Source organism: Adiantum capillus-veneris, chromosome 18, assembly GCF_014529385.1.
Source record: "Adiantum capillus-veneris isolate H3 chromosome 18, ASM1452938v2, whole genome shotgun sequence".
NCBI lineage: Eukaryota > Viridiplantae > Streptophyta > Polypodiopsida > Polypodiales > Pteridaceae > Adiantum > Adiantum capillus-veneris.
Genome location: NC_140948.1, coordinates 112,526,183 through 112,541,821, shown reverse-complemented (window position 1 = coordinate 112,541,821; position 15,639 = coordinate 112,526,183). Strand labels below are relative to the sequence as shown.

The following is a 15,639-nucleotide window of genomic DNA, read 5'->3' as shown; positions in this document are numbered from 1 at the left end:
ATGGTGAGTTAGCATGTTCCATATGCCAAACAATGTATGCTCCATAAATCCTTTTCTCACCATTTTGTTTTATTCAAATGCAACACATAATTCAACCATGGTCCTTATTTTGTCAAAACATACGACTCGTTGTCAATATGGTCCACACAAGGCATGGAAAAGACCCACTACATGGCAAGAACAGGTTACTTTAAGCACACTAGACACGGTGGAGGCAAAGATAGAGCCAATAGCCTATTAGAGTTACACTAATGGACTTATAGACGACTTATACATAGAGTAAGGCAGAAGGAGCTTCTTGAGAGTTTAGAAATTACACGTTCTTTACAACTCATCCACAAAGAGAGGAAGCAAAGACTTGGGGAAACTCAAATGCGAGGGAGCACCATGCGAGGTGGCAGCAGTCACGAGTCTAGAGCGGGAGAAGATGGGCCTGATCTTGTTGTTTTTATTCTCTTTGCTACACCCTCTTCTTCCTCACTGTGTACCTCTTTCACCTGCATGTCCCCTTAGCCGAACTCTTTCCTCTATTGATAGCAGCATCCTTGCGGGCATCAAGCGTCTTCTATCCCTTAAAAATGGCTTTTTCTTGTATGGATCCAGGCTCTCCGAGTCTTCAACTCCTACCGCGAGGGCATGTGCTGTGTACGACATGAAATAGGGGACCCTGAGTGCTTGGCACCCATACCCGATGCCAAAAAACGTATAGAGAAAATTGTTTCTCCCTCAGGATTATCCTTTCTGCGTTCAGTGGCACATGATATCCACCACACAATCTTGTAATAACTTTTATTGCAAACAAAGGGAACTTTGCATTATCCTCAGAGTATTCCTTGTGGTACATTATGATCCTCATTTGAGCTTTCTTTCTTGCTTCAAAGTGCTACATTCATACGAGAAGTAAGAGTTAAACATGCATCAAAAGTCTCCTTCATACCTCTACCCGCTCTTCTTTTGGGTCAAATTGTAACTCCACGTCCTCTACCTCTTCCTCTTGTGCCAATGGGCAACTACCAAAATTTGACGACTGGGAAGTCTCTGACTCACCATCCGTCAACAGGTACAAGTAACACACAAAATTGTGGTTGAATTCCACTAAGCGACACTTTTTAGAGTGCCTACGACATCTTTCTTTGACAAGCAGCAGTGCATTGGAGGGACACTTTTCCAGACATCAATTCAACCTTCTTGCAACACACTTCTCAGGGTCAAGATCAGTTGGGTGCACAAATCGCTTGCCATCAATTGTCAGAGAGGTATCACAAATGACTGCTTCGTACTACTGCAAATGTGTTTGTAGGTACTCCATTAAGCAATCAACAATCCACTGGATACAAAACTGTGTATTAAACATTACTAATAGCCTTGGTGCACGGTCATGAGCATGGACGTTGTATAGGAACGTGAAGAATTTTTCTTCACATGTATCCTCCCCTACATCGTCCGTCTCTAGTACTATGTTCCACATGTTTGAAAGAAACAACAAGATAGAGCTATTATTATATAATGAACGTGACCAACATGATAATCTTGGCACTATTTATGTTGTACCCATTCCCATTTGGGGTTAGAACCAATCGAATAGAGGACTTGAAGGATTCTTCAGGCCCTTCTTTGCTTGGTTTTGACCCAAGAGAATATATCAGTACAATTCACGGTATATCCACATCCATTTGGCACAGAGGGTCAAAACCAAGCGAAGGGGCCCTTGGGAAATTATTAAGGCCCCTATTCGCCTGGTTCTGACTCGTGCGTTGAGAGGCCAGGTCAAAACCATGCAAGAGGCTTATTTATTCATTTAATACTATAAAGGTCTTTAGTCGCTTCGTTCCGACCCGCTTGTTTCGTAGAACCGATGAGGTGGTAAAAGTCAGAACCAAGTAAGTAAGGGCGTGAATAATCCCTTAGGGCCCATATTTGCTTAGTTCTGACCAACATGATCATCTCGGTACTATCCACACTGCACCCATGCATATTTGGGGTCAGAACCAAGCGAAGAGAGGGCTTGAAGGATTCTTTAGGCCCTTCAGCACTTGGTTCTGACCCAAGAGAATATATCAGTACAATTCACGATATATATCCGCATCCATTTTGCACAGAGGGTCAGAACCAAGCGAAAGGGACCCTTGGGAAATTATTACGGTCCCTATTCTCAAGGTTCTAATCCATGCATTGAGAGGCTTGGTCAGAACCATGCAAGAGGCTTAGTTATTCATTTAATACTCTGTCTGGGAATAGTTGGCTTAGTTATCAAACTTATAGCGAAGCCTCGTGTGACCATAGCCTATCTAAGCCCACTCACTCATGATGCCCAAAGAGAGCATTAAATGAGCAACCATAGCCTTGCACAGTCAGACAAGGGGTCATTATTCCGCTATGCTTTGAACCTCACAACTGTGTATGGAGAATCTCAACCCATTGTTACGAATTGTAACTACACAAATTTTGGTGCCGCGTAACCATAAAGAAAATTACCGTGCTCTGACCTTAACGACTAATCTCCCCTTGTGCCCTAACCCCATGACGAAGGTGCACACAGACGTGAAACACACAGGCAGAGAAGAGCTAGTCGGGGGGCGAGAGAGAGAGAGAGAGAGAGAGAGAGAGAGAGAGAGAGAGAGAGAGAGAGAGAGAGAGAGAGAGAACATGTCTCTGCAATATCTAATGGCATCAAGGTGGATGGGGATGCGGCAGGTGACAGCAAACACAAAGCTTTAGAGGACGCTGAGAGGAGGATCGCGAGAGGTGGCTGAGAGCAAGATAGCAAAAAGGCTAAGGCAAGGGTGATGGTGACACAGCAGTAACAGACGCAAAGCTTTGGAGGTCGCTAAGAGCAAGATCGCAAAAAAGGCAAGGCCAATCTCTTTCTCCTATGTGGAGATGGTGCCCGAAGGTGATTGGTGTCTTATGCCTAATCGTAACTCCAAAAGGACACGTGGGTTGGCCTCACACAAGGACAACCAGTGTAAATGCAATAAATGGACTCAGATTCTCATGCAGCACGGTCAACCAATCGCCATGAAAATAGAAATGATGCTCATTAAGGAGGCGCATGGTCCAAAGTTCGAGGTAGCATGAATGCTATGCTCCTTCTAAGCCAAATTCTCGATGTACCAAACGTAAGTACGCATGTAATTTTAGTGCTTGTATCGTTGCAATGCCTTTATGAAAAGAAGTTACTTCTTTACTTACTTTCTTATTATCACGCATCTATAGGACCTTGAATTACATAACTACAGCCCATATGATGTGCGCACATTTTTTGTAATGGCCATTCAACGTATTATAATTTCGGTGCATAGTCGATCAAGAGAGGAAAGTGCACAAGCTGAAGAGTTTGAACAAGCCCACATTGATGAAATCACGCAAAGGTACGAGCAAACTCAAGAGGAGGCTCGAAACATGCAAGAAGCAATCAATCAATATTATGTGGACTCCACAGAAGTATCAACGTTAAGAGAGAGAACAAAGTGAAGCTTCATAGGTTCAAGATGCATGGGAAGCCATGGACGAAGCCCTGGCATTCAAGCGACACGAAAGGGCACTTGAGACCAGCGTCCCCCGAGGGAGAAGAAGCACCAACCGGAGGAGAGGGTAGGGGAGTAGTGGTAGCAACAGGGGCAGGCAGCAGTAATCATCGCCCCTTTGTATAAATTTACAATGTATAAAGCCTTGAGACAATAGAAAGTTTACGATTTTGAGACAATGTTTGAACGGCACAAAATGTCTTTGTATTAATCATTTTGGGGTGTACATCTTGGCTGGAATGGCAGTGAAACTCATTGCGTGCACAGGGTTTGTGACCTAGCTTAGCTTCTGGTTGAAGCAATCAAATGAAGTGTATTTGAGAGGGACTCCTTGCACAATGTTGTTTTCTCCTTGTGTCTTGGAATCCGAGAAAAACAAAGTGTTAGTATCTATATCTGTAAGGCATTAAAGACAAGTGAAATCTATCCATTTAGTTAGTATCTTTCTATTGTTGAGACTGAATGCATACACTTTTGGCAGCAGTGGGAGGTCTTCATAAGTAAGATCTACCCTAAAGTGTGCAAGAGTTTTACTTGACATTGTTTCCATCACAGTAAGTAGGTTCTTTGGAAAGTAGATCTCCATTGCTAAAGGTTTGTTCTCAGAGTTAAACTCTATATCTTGGTCGAGTGGAATAAGCTGCGGACTAAGAAGATGGTCATGGGAAGACTAAAAAGTATTCCACATCCCTAGGAAGGAGGGGGCGAGCCCTTTTAGTAGGGGATGAGAGAGAAACAAACACACACACACACTCCAAAGCTCCCCCTTTAGACAAAGGGAATACTGGACACATATCAGGCTCCTAGGCCAGTTGCCCCCAAGCTCCCCTAAAATCCTATTGCATGGCCATAGAGGTGGACCAATGAGAATTAGGCTAGAGTAAAGATAGTCTAATCAATTTAAAAAATGCTTGATAAAAGAACCAATAGAAATTAAGCTCCCTAGAAGACTATTGGAAAGTCTACCAAGGGGTCCAATGAGCATCCAACAACCCAATGGCTTGCCTGATTCCTATTGGCCAGAAGACTAAGAAGTCCAACGAAAGTTTAATTGAATTATTTAATTACCTAAAGCTCTCACAAAAGGAGAAAGGGGGACACTTGTCAAAAGGCTATCAATTATGCTTCTAATTTGTGATTGGCTAAGCTTTGCAGGAGCCAATAGGATGCCAGCATGAGCAAAAAGCAAGAGGGGTCGACCGAGAGAAAGGGAGTTTGGCATTTTAGTCTATCTTTTATGCTACACACACACACACACACACACACAACTCATGTGTGCAAGAAGAACTCCATCTGCTTCTCCAAGCATTGAGAAGTAGAGGCCTATACCAACAACTCTTGGCTATGGAATGTAAATCCAACCAAGAGCCAAGCTTCAATGGCATGCTCATCTCCTCTACCATGCTAATTACTAAGCTAAGCTATGCTATTAGAGGGATTATGTGAGGAGAATACTTCTTTCTCATAAGATACATTTTCTTCCTCTCAATCTATCCTCATTTCCTGCTAGATCTCACTATTTTTTAAGGTGTGTGAGGTCTTGAGACTGAGGCTAGGGACACTAGGTGTGTTTTTCAAGTATAATCTAGTGCATGAAGCTTCCATCTCCATTGCACCAACTAGTTTTGTTAAGGAACATAAAGATTGTATTGCACAAAAGTCTCCTTTGATGGGAGAAGCTATAATACAAAGCCTTTATGGAGGGGGGACCGGCTCCATGTAAATCCGGTCCTCAACTGTTGTCAATTGTTCTATTTCTCTCTCTTTTCAAGTATTTTCAATGCCAAATTAGCTAGGTGTAAATTGTTATGTTGCTTTCTCAAATCAAGTACTCTCTCTATGCTCATTAGGAACTTGTTCTTAATGAAATGCTCACTATGTTATCAATTTCCACTACACACAAGTTACTAGTGCATTGAATGTTACATTGGTATCAGAGCTATTGGTTTCTCTTTTCTTGCTCAAGAAGAGAGGTCCTCAAGATTGCTACAAATGGTTGGTGTTATTAATTGCAAAAGAGTAAGTAGAATAGGGATATTTCATCCTTGAATCACGCCTGCTTTCTGTGGTTAACGGGGATACCGTCGAGAGCTATGGTCTTAATAATGGAGTCCTATGGGGCTTGCCATTATTGAGCTATTAGAATCTTGACAGGAACCGGTGCTGTGTTGGCTTTGTTGAACCCTCTCTTCTATTCCTTGCAATTAATAATATTCGAGCCACGAGTATAGATGCTTGAGTGCTTATCTTTGAAGGTAAAGAGGAGTAGCAACTAGGGCTTGAAGTGCCAAAGTACAAGTAAAAATTTACACCTAAAATTTGCTAGTATGGACAAGGGAAAAGAGATTGAAATGAATGTTGATAGCTTTGATTTTGCTAATGAAAGAGCAACTAATGATGCCCCTATGCTTGTAAACTATCTTGTTTCTAGGCTTCAACAAGCCCTCGGCAATCCATCCCTCCAACTATAGCAATTGCACACCCATGGTATTCTGCACCCCACCAAGAAGAGAGAGTACCTAAGAAGCCTCCTAGTGAGACTTCCAAAAGAGGACCCTCTCTGATAAGGGAAAAAGAGGAGGATCCATATGAAGGGCTCAAAAACTTGCTACTCAATGAGGCATCTCCCTCCCAAAGGGGAACCCAAGTTTAAACAGTTGAGAGCCCCCACCGAAAGAACGAGAAAGAAGTGAGTCTCCTATCACCTCGGTGGAGATGGCTCCACGAAGATGGTAGGCAAAACGCTCTCCAACACGTCCTAAACGGAGAAGACCATTGCATACTTCTCTACACCATAATTCAAAGAGGGAAGAGAGAAAACAAGAGAAGAAAAAGGCGAGAAAGAGGTCACCCTCTTCTCCATCTTCTTCATCCTCTTCCTCTTTTGAAGAAAGTGATGGTGCAGACAAGGAGGAACGAGGGAAGAAAAAGGCGAGAAAGAGGTAACCGTCACACTCTTCCTCTTTTGAAGAAAGTTATGGTGCAGCTCTTGAACCACCTAAAAGAAGAGGCCATAGGAAATCCTATGCCGTCTGAAAGAGGTAATCCATGCTCAAAAAGTTCAAAGAGGGAGGAAAAAACATCTCTTTCCTTACCTATGATGGCACTTTTGATGCTACGGACAAAGTCTTGGCCTTTATCCAACAATTCGATGCGGCGTTTGGAGATGAGGGCTTCACAGAGTCCTCTAAGCTACGTCATGTAGCCATGCATTTTCAAAAGTTCGCTAGGCAATGGTGGTCTAGTCTACAAGCAAACGATGAAGCTCCAGGAACATGGAAGGCTTTAAGAGCCTCCATCATGAAGCACTTTTTGGCTACCGATGCCAAAGACAAAGTACTCCCCGAATGGCAAAGCTTAAAGCTCTCTCCCTATACAAATCTATTCACAAATATGTAGACAAGTTTTGGGATTTACACCTCAAAGCCACTGTTTTCAAAAGGATGGATTTTGGAGAGCAAAAAACAACAATTTCATGCGGATCTAACTGAGGATATAGCAGAGTATGTTAAATCCCAAAGGCCACGCACCATATCTGTAGTCATACACCATACCATGGTGGCTTCAAAAATCAACTTCCAAAAAGGGGCTAAGAGAAATCTTAAGCCCACGGAAAACAAGTTCACGCTCCTCTTAGGAGGTGTAGGACTTACAACAATGGCTTTACCATTCTCCTTTTGCAACGAATGACAATCCTTCTTCATGTGTCATTTCTTGTGGAAATGGTAACATTCAATGTTCCTCGTGTCACGTCCATGACTCTTGCTATGTGCATTCTTGCGATCCTAAGAATCACCACAACTGTGACTACGACCTCTTTGCCATTGATGGTTTTTCTGGCGACTTCCACTAGCCATATATGCATCACCATGTCCACTAGTATCAAAAGATTGACGTCGAATCTCATTCGTGAGCAAAGCACTAGTAGAATCACTGAAAACAAGCTTGCCCTAAGGGACGAAGTTACTAATGGCAGTGTTAAACGTATCGGATGATGTAGGTAAAGAGAGTATCAAGAAAATGGCTTTCATTTCATCATTAAAATTCAGCCATTTAGAAGTCAATTGTATGAAAACAATATTGAACTTGTTCAAATGTGAACTGACACTACTACCCTCTTTCATATTCAAGCGCATAAGCTTCTTCATCAAAAGCACTTTGTTTGACGCACTCCTAAAATCCGAAGCTAAGCATAATGACTCCCATAATTCCTTTGCAGTAGTCCTGTCCATAATCATAATCCAAAATTCAGCCCTTTAGAAGTCAATTGTATGAAAACAATATTGAACTTGTTCAAATGTGAACTGACACTACTACCCTCTTTCATATTCAAGCGCATAAGCTTCTTCATCAAAAGCACTTTGTTTGACGCACTCCTAAAATCCGAAGCTAAGCATAATGACTCCCATAATTCCTTTGCAGTAGTCCTGTCCATAATCATAAAGAAAATGGACTAGGTGAATGGTCGCCATAGCACAAGCATCAAGCTCCTTCCACTCATCATCAGTGTAAACACCCTCTTTATGCTCTTTCAATGGTGTTGCAAGGCCCTTATTGACCAAGACATCAAGCATACATTGCTTTCATATCGTGAAGTTTATGCCATCAAACCTCTTGGTATAATACTCTTCTTTCTCAGAAGTTCCAGCCATGACTGACAAGAGTAAATGTAAGAGAGTGAGACTAGAAATTTATGACAATTTTTTTACAAAAATTTCAAGAGAGTCTCCTTTGCACAGAGACCAAAATCTCCATTAGAAACTTCAAAAATTCACAGTACGATCATTGCAAAAGAGTGTTGTAGGAAAACTAGAGGACTCACAGAAAAAAATCACACAGTCTCCTCTATACAAATCAAGATCTCAAGAAAAACTCAAGACGAAATCAATGCATAAAATATCAAGAGTGCTCTTTGGGCATAAAGTGGCATACTCTGCTCAAAAGAATTATCGAACGAATGCCAACTTGGCATCAAAGCACCTATACCCGTCTATACATATCCTATGGTGAGGTCGCGAATGGGGATCTCCAACAACTTGATCCACCTCACATTGGCTAATCCGACTCTTAGTACTCGGCTTCAAAAAACCTCACACAATGACCCTCATAAAAGGTTATGTAGACATGACTAGCCATAGTCTCAAAAAGAGCTCTTCTAGAATGAGTCTCAAAAATGGCTTGTTACCATACATATGTGGTAGTGATGTGTGTGAACACACTTAGGACCGGTGGAGCATTTTTCCCCTCACTAGGAGGTTTTTCCCCTGTCCTTTGTATATAAGCCCATCATTCCAGGGCTAACTTATCTTTCATTGTGCACTAAGCAATACTAATGTTATGTGCCTTGAGCTTCCTTTGTTTTCTCCAAGTTTTGTGTGTTTCCCTCTAACCCTATTTCCAACAAATGGTATCAGAGCAGGTTTCATCCTCCCAGCCATAGTCGCCAACGTCGCCAGCATACGCCTACTCACTTTGTCAAATTTGAGTGAGCTTTGACAAATACTTCAAGCTAACTCGTAGAGCTCAGTCTGCTCAGATTTTCCATTCGCGCTCATTTCAGCCTCCGTTTTCACTAAACACCATATTATTGAATTTGGGAATTTCCCAATTCCCTCTTTCAAAACAAGCTTCAGATTTGACCATATGGATAAATCTTAGCCAAAGTTTTGAGAGCATGTCTGGAAAGATCTTTTCAAGTACTACCTTGTAGGAGGCTTTGGCCTTAAAAAACAGTTTGAGATTTGTCCATATGGCCAAATCTTCAAGACATTGGTGATCCCCAGATTCTCTCAATATGGTGTTACTACATGCAGTACTGTGTAGGCAATTTCGCCATTTTGTGCAAAATTTTTGTTTAGTGTCGTTTTTTGCATAACAAGTCCCTTACAGTATTTTTTGGGTTGTGCTATATAGCATGCATTAGTCCCACTTTGTTTCTCCTATTTTTGGACAATTTTCACATCAGGTGCATGCATTCACCATGGATGACAACAACATAGATGTGTTCAAGATGTTTGCTGCTGAGGATAATTTGGATGGGGACAATTAACCAATGTGGGCTTACATGATGCAACATGTTCTTTTGTCAAAGGGCGTTTGGAATGTTGTGTAGGGCATTGATTTGCATCCTAGTTCTGTGGGATACAGTGTTGTTGAGGATGTTGTAGGTTTTGGTGGCGCTAGAGTTGTTTTGCCTACGGCTGAACAGGCTCGTTGGAATGTTAGAGATGCACAGTCTCATGCATTGACTGCATTATTTGTGAAGCACAGTATTACTCCTCACATTCATTCAGCTAAATCTACAAAACATGCTTGGGATATTTTGGTTGGTCTTTATGCAAGTCGCAACGAGGCTAAAATTGCATTGATGTGTAAAGAGCTAGAGTCGAAGATTATGCATGAGAAAGATGAAATGGACATTTTCCTTGCTGGTATCAAGGGTATTAATAAGCAACTTATTTATGCAGACAAAGTCATTATTAATAGTTTTCTTGTACAGACTGTTCTTGATGCTTTGCCAGATTATTACCAGACTTTTGCTAGTACTTGGAGACTTATGACCCAAGAAAATCGTGATGTTGTCAAGTTTGATGCATCATGCACATTGCTATTACAAGAGTCACTTTTAAGAAAAAAATAGCGCTAAACAACGTGCAATTGGACAGGTCTTTATTGTTGCTCAAAGAAAAAGTGGTAACAACAATGTAGCCACTTCTCATGGTTCTCCTGCGAGTGAAAAATCACATGTTCCTAATGCTTTTGTTGGCAGCACTTTGTCTAGGGTCGTGACAAGTTTTGTTGCCACTACGTGTGCCATGCCGATCTCCTCTGAATACTCTTATCTGTGTCAAGCTTGCCTTCGCCTTTGTCCTCCCATGAGGTCCTATGGCTTTGGATTCCTTAGCCAAATAAAGCATCATGCCGAGGCAGCTAACTAAGTAATGGTACTACCATCCTTGCAAATCTTGCCTTTGATTTTTTCATCTAGCGACCTCGTGCATTTGCTTTTTGCTTCACAATTCCGAGCCAAACAATTGGGCAGTTTCCTTGAGACCTTCGCTTGTGCATAGGCTGCTACCTCAGTGCTACTCGATCCACTTTTCATAGCCTTGAGTTGGTTTTGGTCATTTGAGCTTGTCATCATTGATGGTCGCGGGAAGCCACACCGTCCTTGCTTTTTGCACTTGATAATTGCTCTTGCTGCTCCAAATGGTTGCTGAGCTTCTAATGCCCATGGCGTTTCGGAGGCATTGTCACGAGGAAGACCGCCTTGGCCTTGAATTTGAAGACGTAGGTCATGGAGACGCCTCTAGCATTTCAAAACGCTGTCCCTTATGGGTAGCAAAATAAAACAGTGACTTTGCCAAACGTTGGAAGTTCCCTTTGCAGTGAAGATTTCTCAAAACGCCCCCCCCTTTCCCTTGCAATGATAGCTTCTCAAAACGTTGCCAAAATTTTCCGCCTATTGGCCCCTGTGCTGGGCGTTTCAAACCGTTTAAGGAATGGCACCTACTGAGGCCCCCCAACCACCAGAAATCTCTGCATTGATATCAAGACGCCACAAGAACCGCAAGCATTTGCCTACTAGAACAGCCTCCAAGTGCCTCCAATAGAAGCATATCAAAACGCTGCGATGTAAGATAACTTGTCCATTGCTGCCGGTGCCCAATGTCATCAAGACTACCTGAGATCGCTACGGGTTTAAGACACCACCAAAATCGCCCCCTCTTGAATTACTACCAAAAACATAATCATTTCCCTCACTATCAAGTACACAAGACTTTGATACTATGTCAGTCGACGAATAGGAAGCATGGAGCACTGGGGAGAATATACGCAAGAGTGTGTGTGTGTGTGTGTGTGAGAGAGAGAGAGAGAGAGAGAGATTAGTGACCAACCAACCTTTCATGAATTTGAAAAATATATTACATTGGGGAAAAGTTGGTGCCCTACTTAGACTTCGACTAAGAAAATAAATACATAAAAGCCAAAATAATTACTGGAAACACATTGGCCTATTCACTTAATATGCTACAAATCTAACACAACGTGAGGGATACAATCCAAGAAACATTCACGTAAATTAAAACATGCTTTGATGAAGAATGTCGGCGTATTATTGATTGGGCTACTTCAATTCAAGTGGGAGTAACTTTGAAGAGTATTTCATGATTACTCAAAGAAGCTACTACTCAGGGCAGCGTCTACATCCAACTTTCCGTGTAATCTACCTGTCCTTAACTTATTTCAAGTCAAATATTGAAGACACTTATTCATATTGTAACTTTCAGACTGCATATAAAGATCGTGCAGGTGGATTAAAGTTAGGTACAACTACAAGTTGATGGGCGCAAAAGACCTCAAATAATATACATCAATAAGATGGAATCTCAGTTTCATGGTTCACAAATCTTGTGTAAGGACATCAAAAGTTGTTGCAGATTCAAAAATTGACAACCATAACAGTGAAGATTTCTTGCCTTTCACTCGAAGCTCATTGCAAACCATGTTAAGACAAAGCACATCGGGTGACAATGTCGATAACAACTGAAAGCGCAGATGCTGACATCTGCATTTTCCGAGCTGAAACTGCAAGATAATTCTAGGGAGGAAAAGCCTCACCCCTGACTAATAGATTGGCGGATAGGCCCCGCTTCTCATTTGAACTTAATTTACTTGCAGACCAGAATCACATCAGAATTGTCATGTTAGTAAGATTGCAATACATCAGCCCTTCATCTTTCCTGCTATCTAAAATGTTTTCACAAAATGCAGCCTCCTATAGCCAGTCACAGGACAAGAAACAGGACCTCATCAAGACAAAGGTTCTCTCACTGCCAGGAACGACGCATGTTACCGACATGGAGATACATTTGCAATTATAAATAGAGATTACAAGGATGGGCCAGATGGCACCAGGAAATGTTAACAAGAAGTATCACAGCAGACAAAGCGCTTGGGCGTGGCACCTTCCCTCTCTAATAGCTGTAGCAGCAGGAAGCCGTGGGCTGTTGCACGCAGATGGTGGGGCACTTGTTCCTCTTCTTCCTGGGATCTGTCTCTGCAAGGGCGGCCTCGTTCTGCATGTTGGATGCCACCACAACGGCCGACGCAAAGGCCCCAAAAACAAGAGCACGCCTCTTCATAATCTCCTGCTCCTTCTCTGCCTCGCTCTTTTGCGCAGCCATGGCTCTGACGGGGACAATGGCCGCCTTCACACTCGGACGGGCAGCGGCAGGGGACACCTTCATTCCCGACAGCGTAGCGGCCGAGCATGCAATAGTTCCTGCAGGGGCAGAGATTGTCAAGGACGCCATGGCTGCTGCTCGATCTCACCTACTTACGCTACTCCGGTTCCCTTCTTGCTGCTCTGTACAGAAATGGGTATAGCGGGATACGCGTGTGGGCGCCTGGTTTATCCTCACAAACAACCAATCGCTTCCCATCCGCCCAAAAGCGTACATGGCTTATCCTCTTCCAAAGTGTAGCCTATCACCGTCTTCCACGTTCCTCCCCCTGTTTTCATCTATGAGGTTTTTATGCAAATTGATTATGATTATTAAGTGCTTGTTTGCATAAGGTGGAATCTGCATAGATTCCACCACCTTCCACATTCATACCCTAGCTCTTCTATCGCAAAACGTTGCACGAGGTCGAACTCGGCACCTTGATGGCCAGATCGGGTCGTCCTAATAGCCCCGAGCATGCTACGCGAATCCATGATTTTTATTTTTTTTTAAATGTTGGTCTTGATGCCTTGCACACCCTCCACACACTTGGTGCTTGTTCGTGCGTTGTGCTCTTGGCTTGCAACGGCTAGCTCCTTGCCATTCTCTGTTTGGTCTTCAAGTGGCGAGCGGACCACGCCACTTCAACTTGTCTATGCTAGCTCCCTACCATTTTGATTTTCCTTCTCTTTTCCGTAGGGTATCTTGCCAAAATTCACCTCAAAAAACTTTTCTCAGAAACGTGGTCCCATACTTGGTTGGCTTTCTCATCAACAAATTTTTTGAGAACAAAATTAAGATTTTTGAAATACATGTGGCATGCTTTAACATTAGTCGTTAATTTGTAAAACGAAAGCTTGCTCAGTAGTTTGGAAAGCTTTAATGCAATGTACATTTCAAGGCCAAAGAGCACAGCGTGTCCATTTGAGCATGTTTGCAATGCCAAAATCCTAATCCTAATTTAATTCTAATCCAACTTGATGTCGCCTCTTGGTTCAATCTCTATGCTTTAGCCATCAAGGGTGTCAGTAAAAGCAATTTCTAATCTCTTAGCTCTCTCTCAGAACCTCCACAAGGTGAAACACAAAGGTATGCATCCTCAAGTTGAATGGAAAGAGAATGGGTCTAATCTCATGAGGAAGTTTTATGCGTTTTATGGCCTACTAGTATGTGACCCGCGCATTACTGCGGCTAATTAGAAGCAAGGCTTAACTTTGTGACACTCTCCTCCCTCACCTTCCCCCCAAGGTAACAACATGTGTAAACATTCTCTATGCATCGAGTAGGCCCGACCAATTTTTGGTTTTGGGTTGATTAAGGGGTATCTTTAGAGATGCCTTTTGATGGCTTTGAAGTGAAAAATGGGGGAGGAGACACGTTGAGGAGAGAGAAAACGGCAATGATGTCAGGTCGACAGACGGCGTGGTATCTCGATAATCTTCCCAATAGGGGAGAGGCGTGGAACGTAGACGAGCAGCAAGTGGGTTCGCGCAGTGAAGAGGAATGCCGATGCTTAAGATGCAAGATCGTGGGGAATGTAGAGGGGACTTCAGCAGTGTGCAGAAGCGAAGCAGGAGGGAGGTAGAGCAAGAACAGGACGGCATTATTTTGCTTTTAAGGATCATCATAGGCGCGCAGGCAGAGCAGATACCAGACGATTGTTTGCATGACGATGATGGCGAACCCTCAAGAGTGTATTGCCTTCAGGACTGTGGCGATCCCTGAGGACTGTGTGGGATGGAGCTCCGACGCCTGCGCATCAGCTCGGCCAGAGGCGGTAGAGACGGATCACATCGGGGGAAGGGATTCGTGCGGCGTTGCACAGGATTGGGTCGAGTACATTGGCAGGAATCCACCCCAATGCCTTTTCCTTCAACTTGGAAGATTCCTTTCGGAATCGAATCCATAAAATTAATGCATTTAGTGTGCAATGGACCCAATAGACCCTGTAGGTCTATCAAATAAGTATTCTTCATATTTTATTAAATAAGCCAATAAGTCTATTGCATTGAATAGGGTGGCACGCATCTTTCATTAACCCGTATCTCATGAGATACCTTTGGGTTGAAGGGGAAAAGGGAGATATTTAAAAAAATGTGACGGTCCACATTTCAAATATACTTTCGAATGCTTCATTATCACATAAACTAATCCTTCAAAGCTAAAATAAGGCAACTATAGCTAACTATTAATATTGACATCTCGTATAGAAAAATGGAGGAGATGACATCTAAACCCTCCAAAAGACAATCCAATGAAAATCCACCCACATCAATGTGTTTATCTTTATAAAGTTATTTGAAACATAAAGTAATTGTTGGTTGCTTTAAGTTGTTAAATTGTTTAATTATTTCAAGCATCTTTCATTAACCCGTATCTTGTGAGATACCTTTGGGTTGAAGGGAAAAAGGGAGATATTTAAAAAATGTGACGATCCACATGTCAAATATACTTTTGGATGCTTCATTATCAAATAAACTAATCCTTCAAAGCTAAAGTAAGGCAACTATAGCTAACTATTAATATTGACATCCCATATAGAAAAATGGAGGAGATGACATCTAAATCCTCCAAAAGACAATCCAATGAAAATCCACCCATATCAATGCGTTTATCCTTATAAATTTATTTGAAACATAAAGTAATTGTTGGTTGCTTTAAGTTGTTAAATTGTCTAATTATTTCATCACACCTATTGGGTCTACGTTTCTCTTATTAAGTGGAATCTCACCAGATCCCTCCCTCCAAACAAAAACACCTAAAAGAGTCCCTCTCTCTCCTCTCTCTTTGATCTCTCTCCTCTCGCTTTCTCCACATGCTTCGCCATCACTTTGCGCTCTGCGTCCCCACGTGCTTCGCCAAGTTTATCGATGTCTGGCTGCATT

The 15,639-nt window shown here is 42.4% G+C and overlaps 1 protein-coding gene across 1 annotated transcript; it reads right to left on the bottom strand.

Annotated features, from left to right (window-relative positions):
- Positions 1-12,380: 12,380 nt before the first annotated feature.
- On the bottom strand, positions 12,381-12,928 carry LOC147436223 (Photosystem II 5 kD protein). Its single transcript, XM_086489149.1, has one exon. The coding sequence runs from the start codon at positions 12,842-12,844 to the stop codon at positions 12,506-12,508; it is 339 nt and encodes a 112-aa protein (XP_086345275.1). The 5' UTR covers positions 12,845-12,928; the 3' UTR covers positions 12,381-12,505.
- Positions 12,929-15,639: the final 2,711 nt, after the last annotated feature.

Excerpts from the sequence above, each read along its gene's own strand:
- LOC147436223 (XM_086489149.1), bottom strand. The coding sequence starts at position 12,844 with ATGGCGTCCTTGACAATCTCTGCCCCTGCAGGAACTATTGCATGCTCG.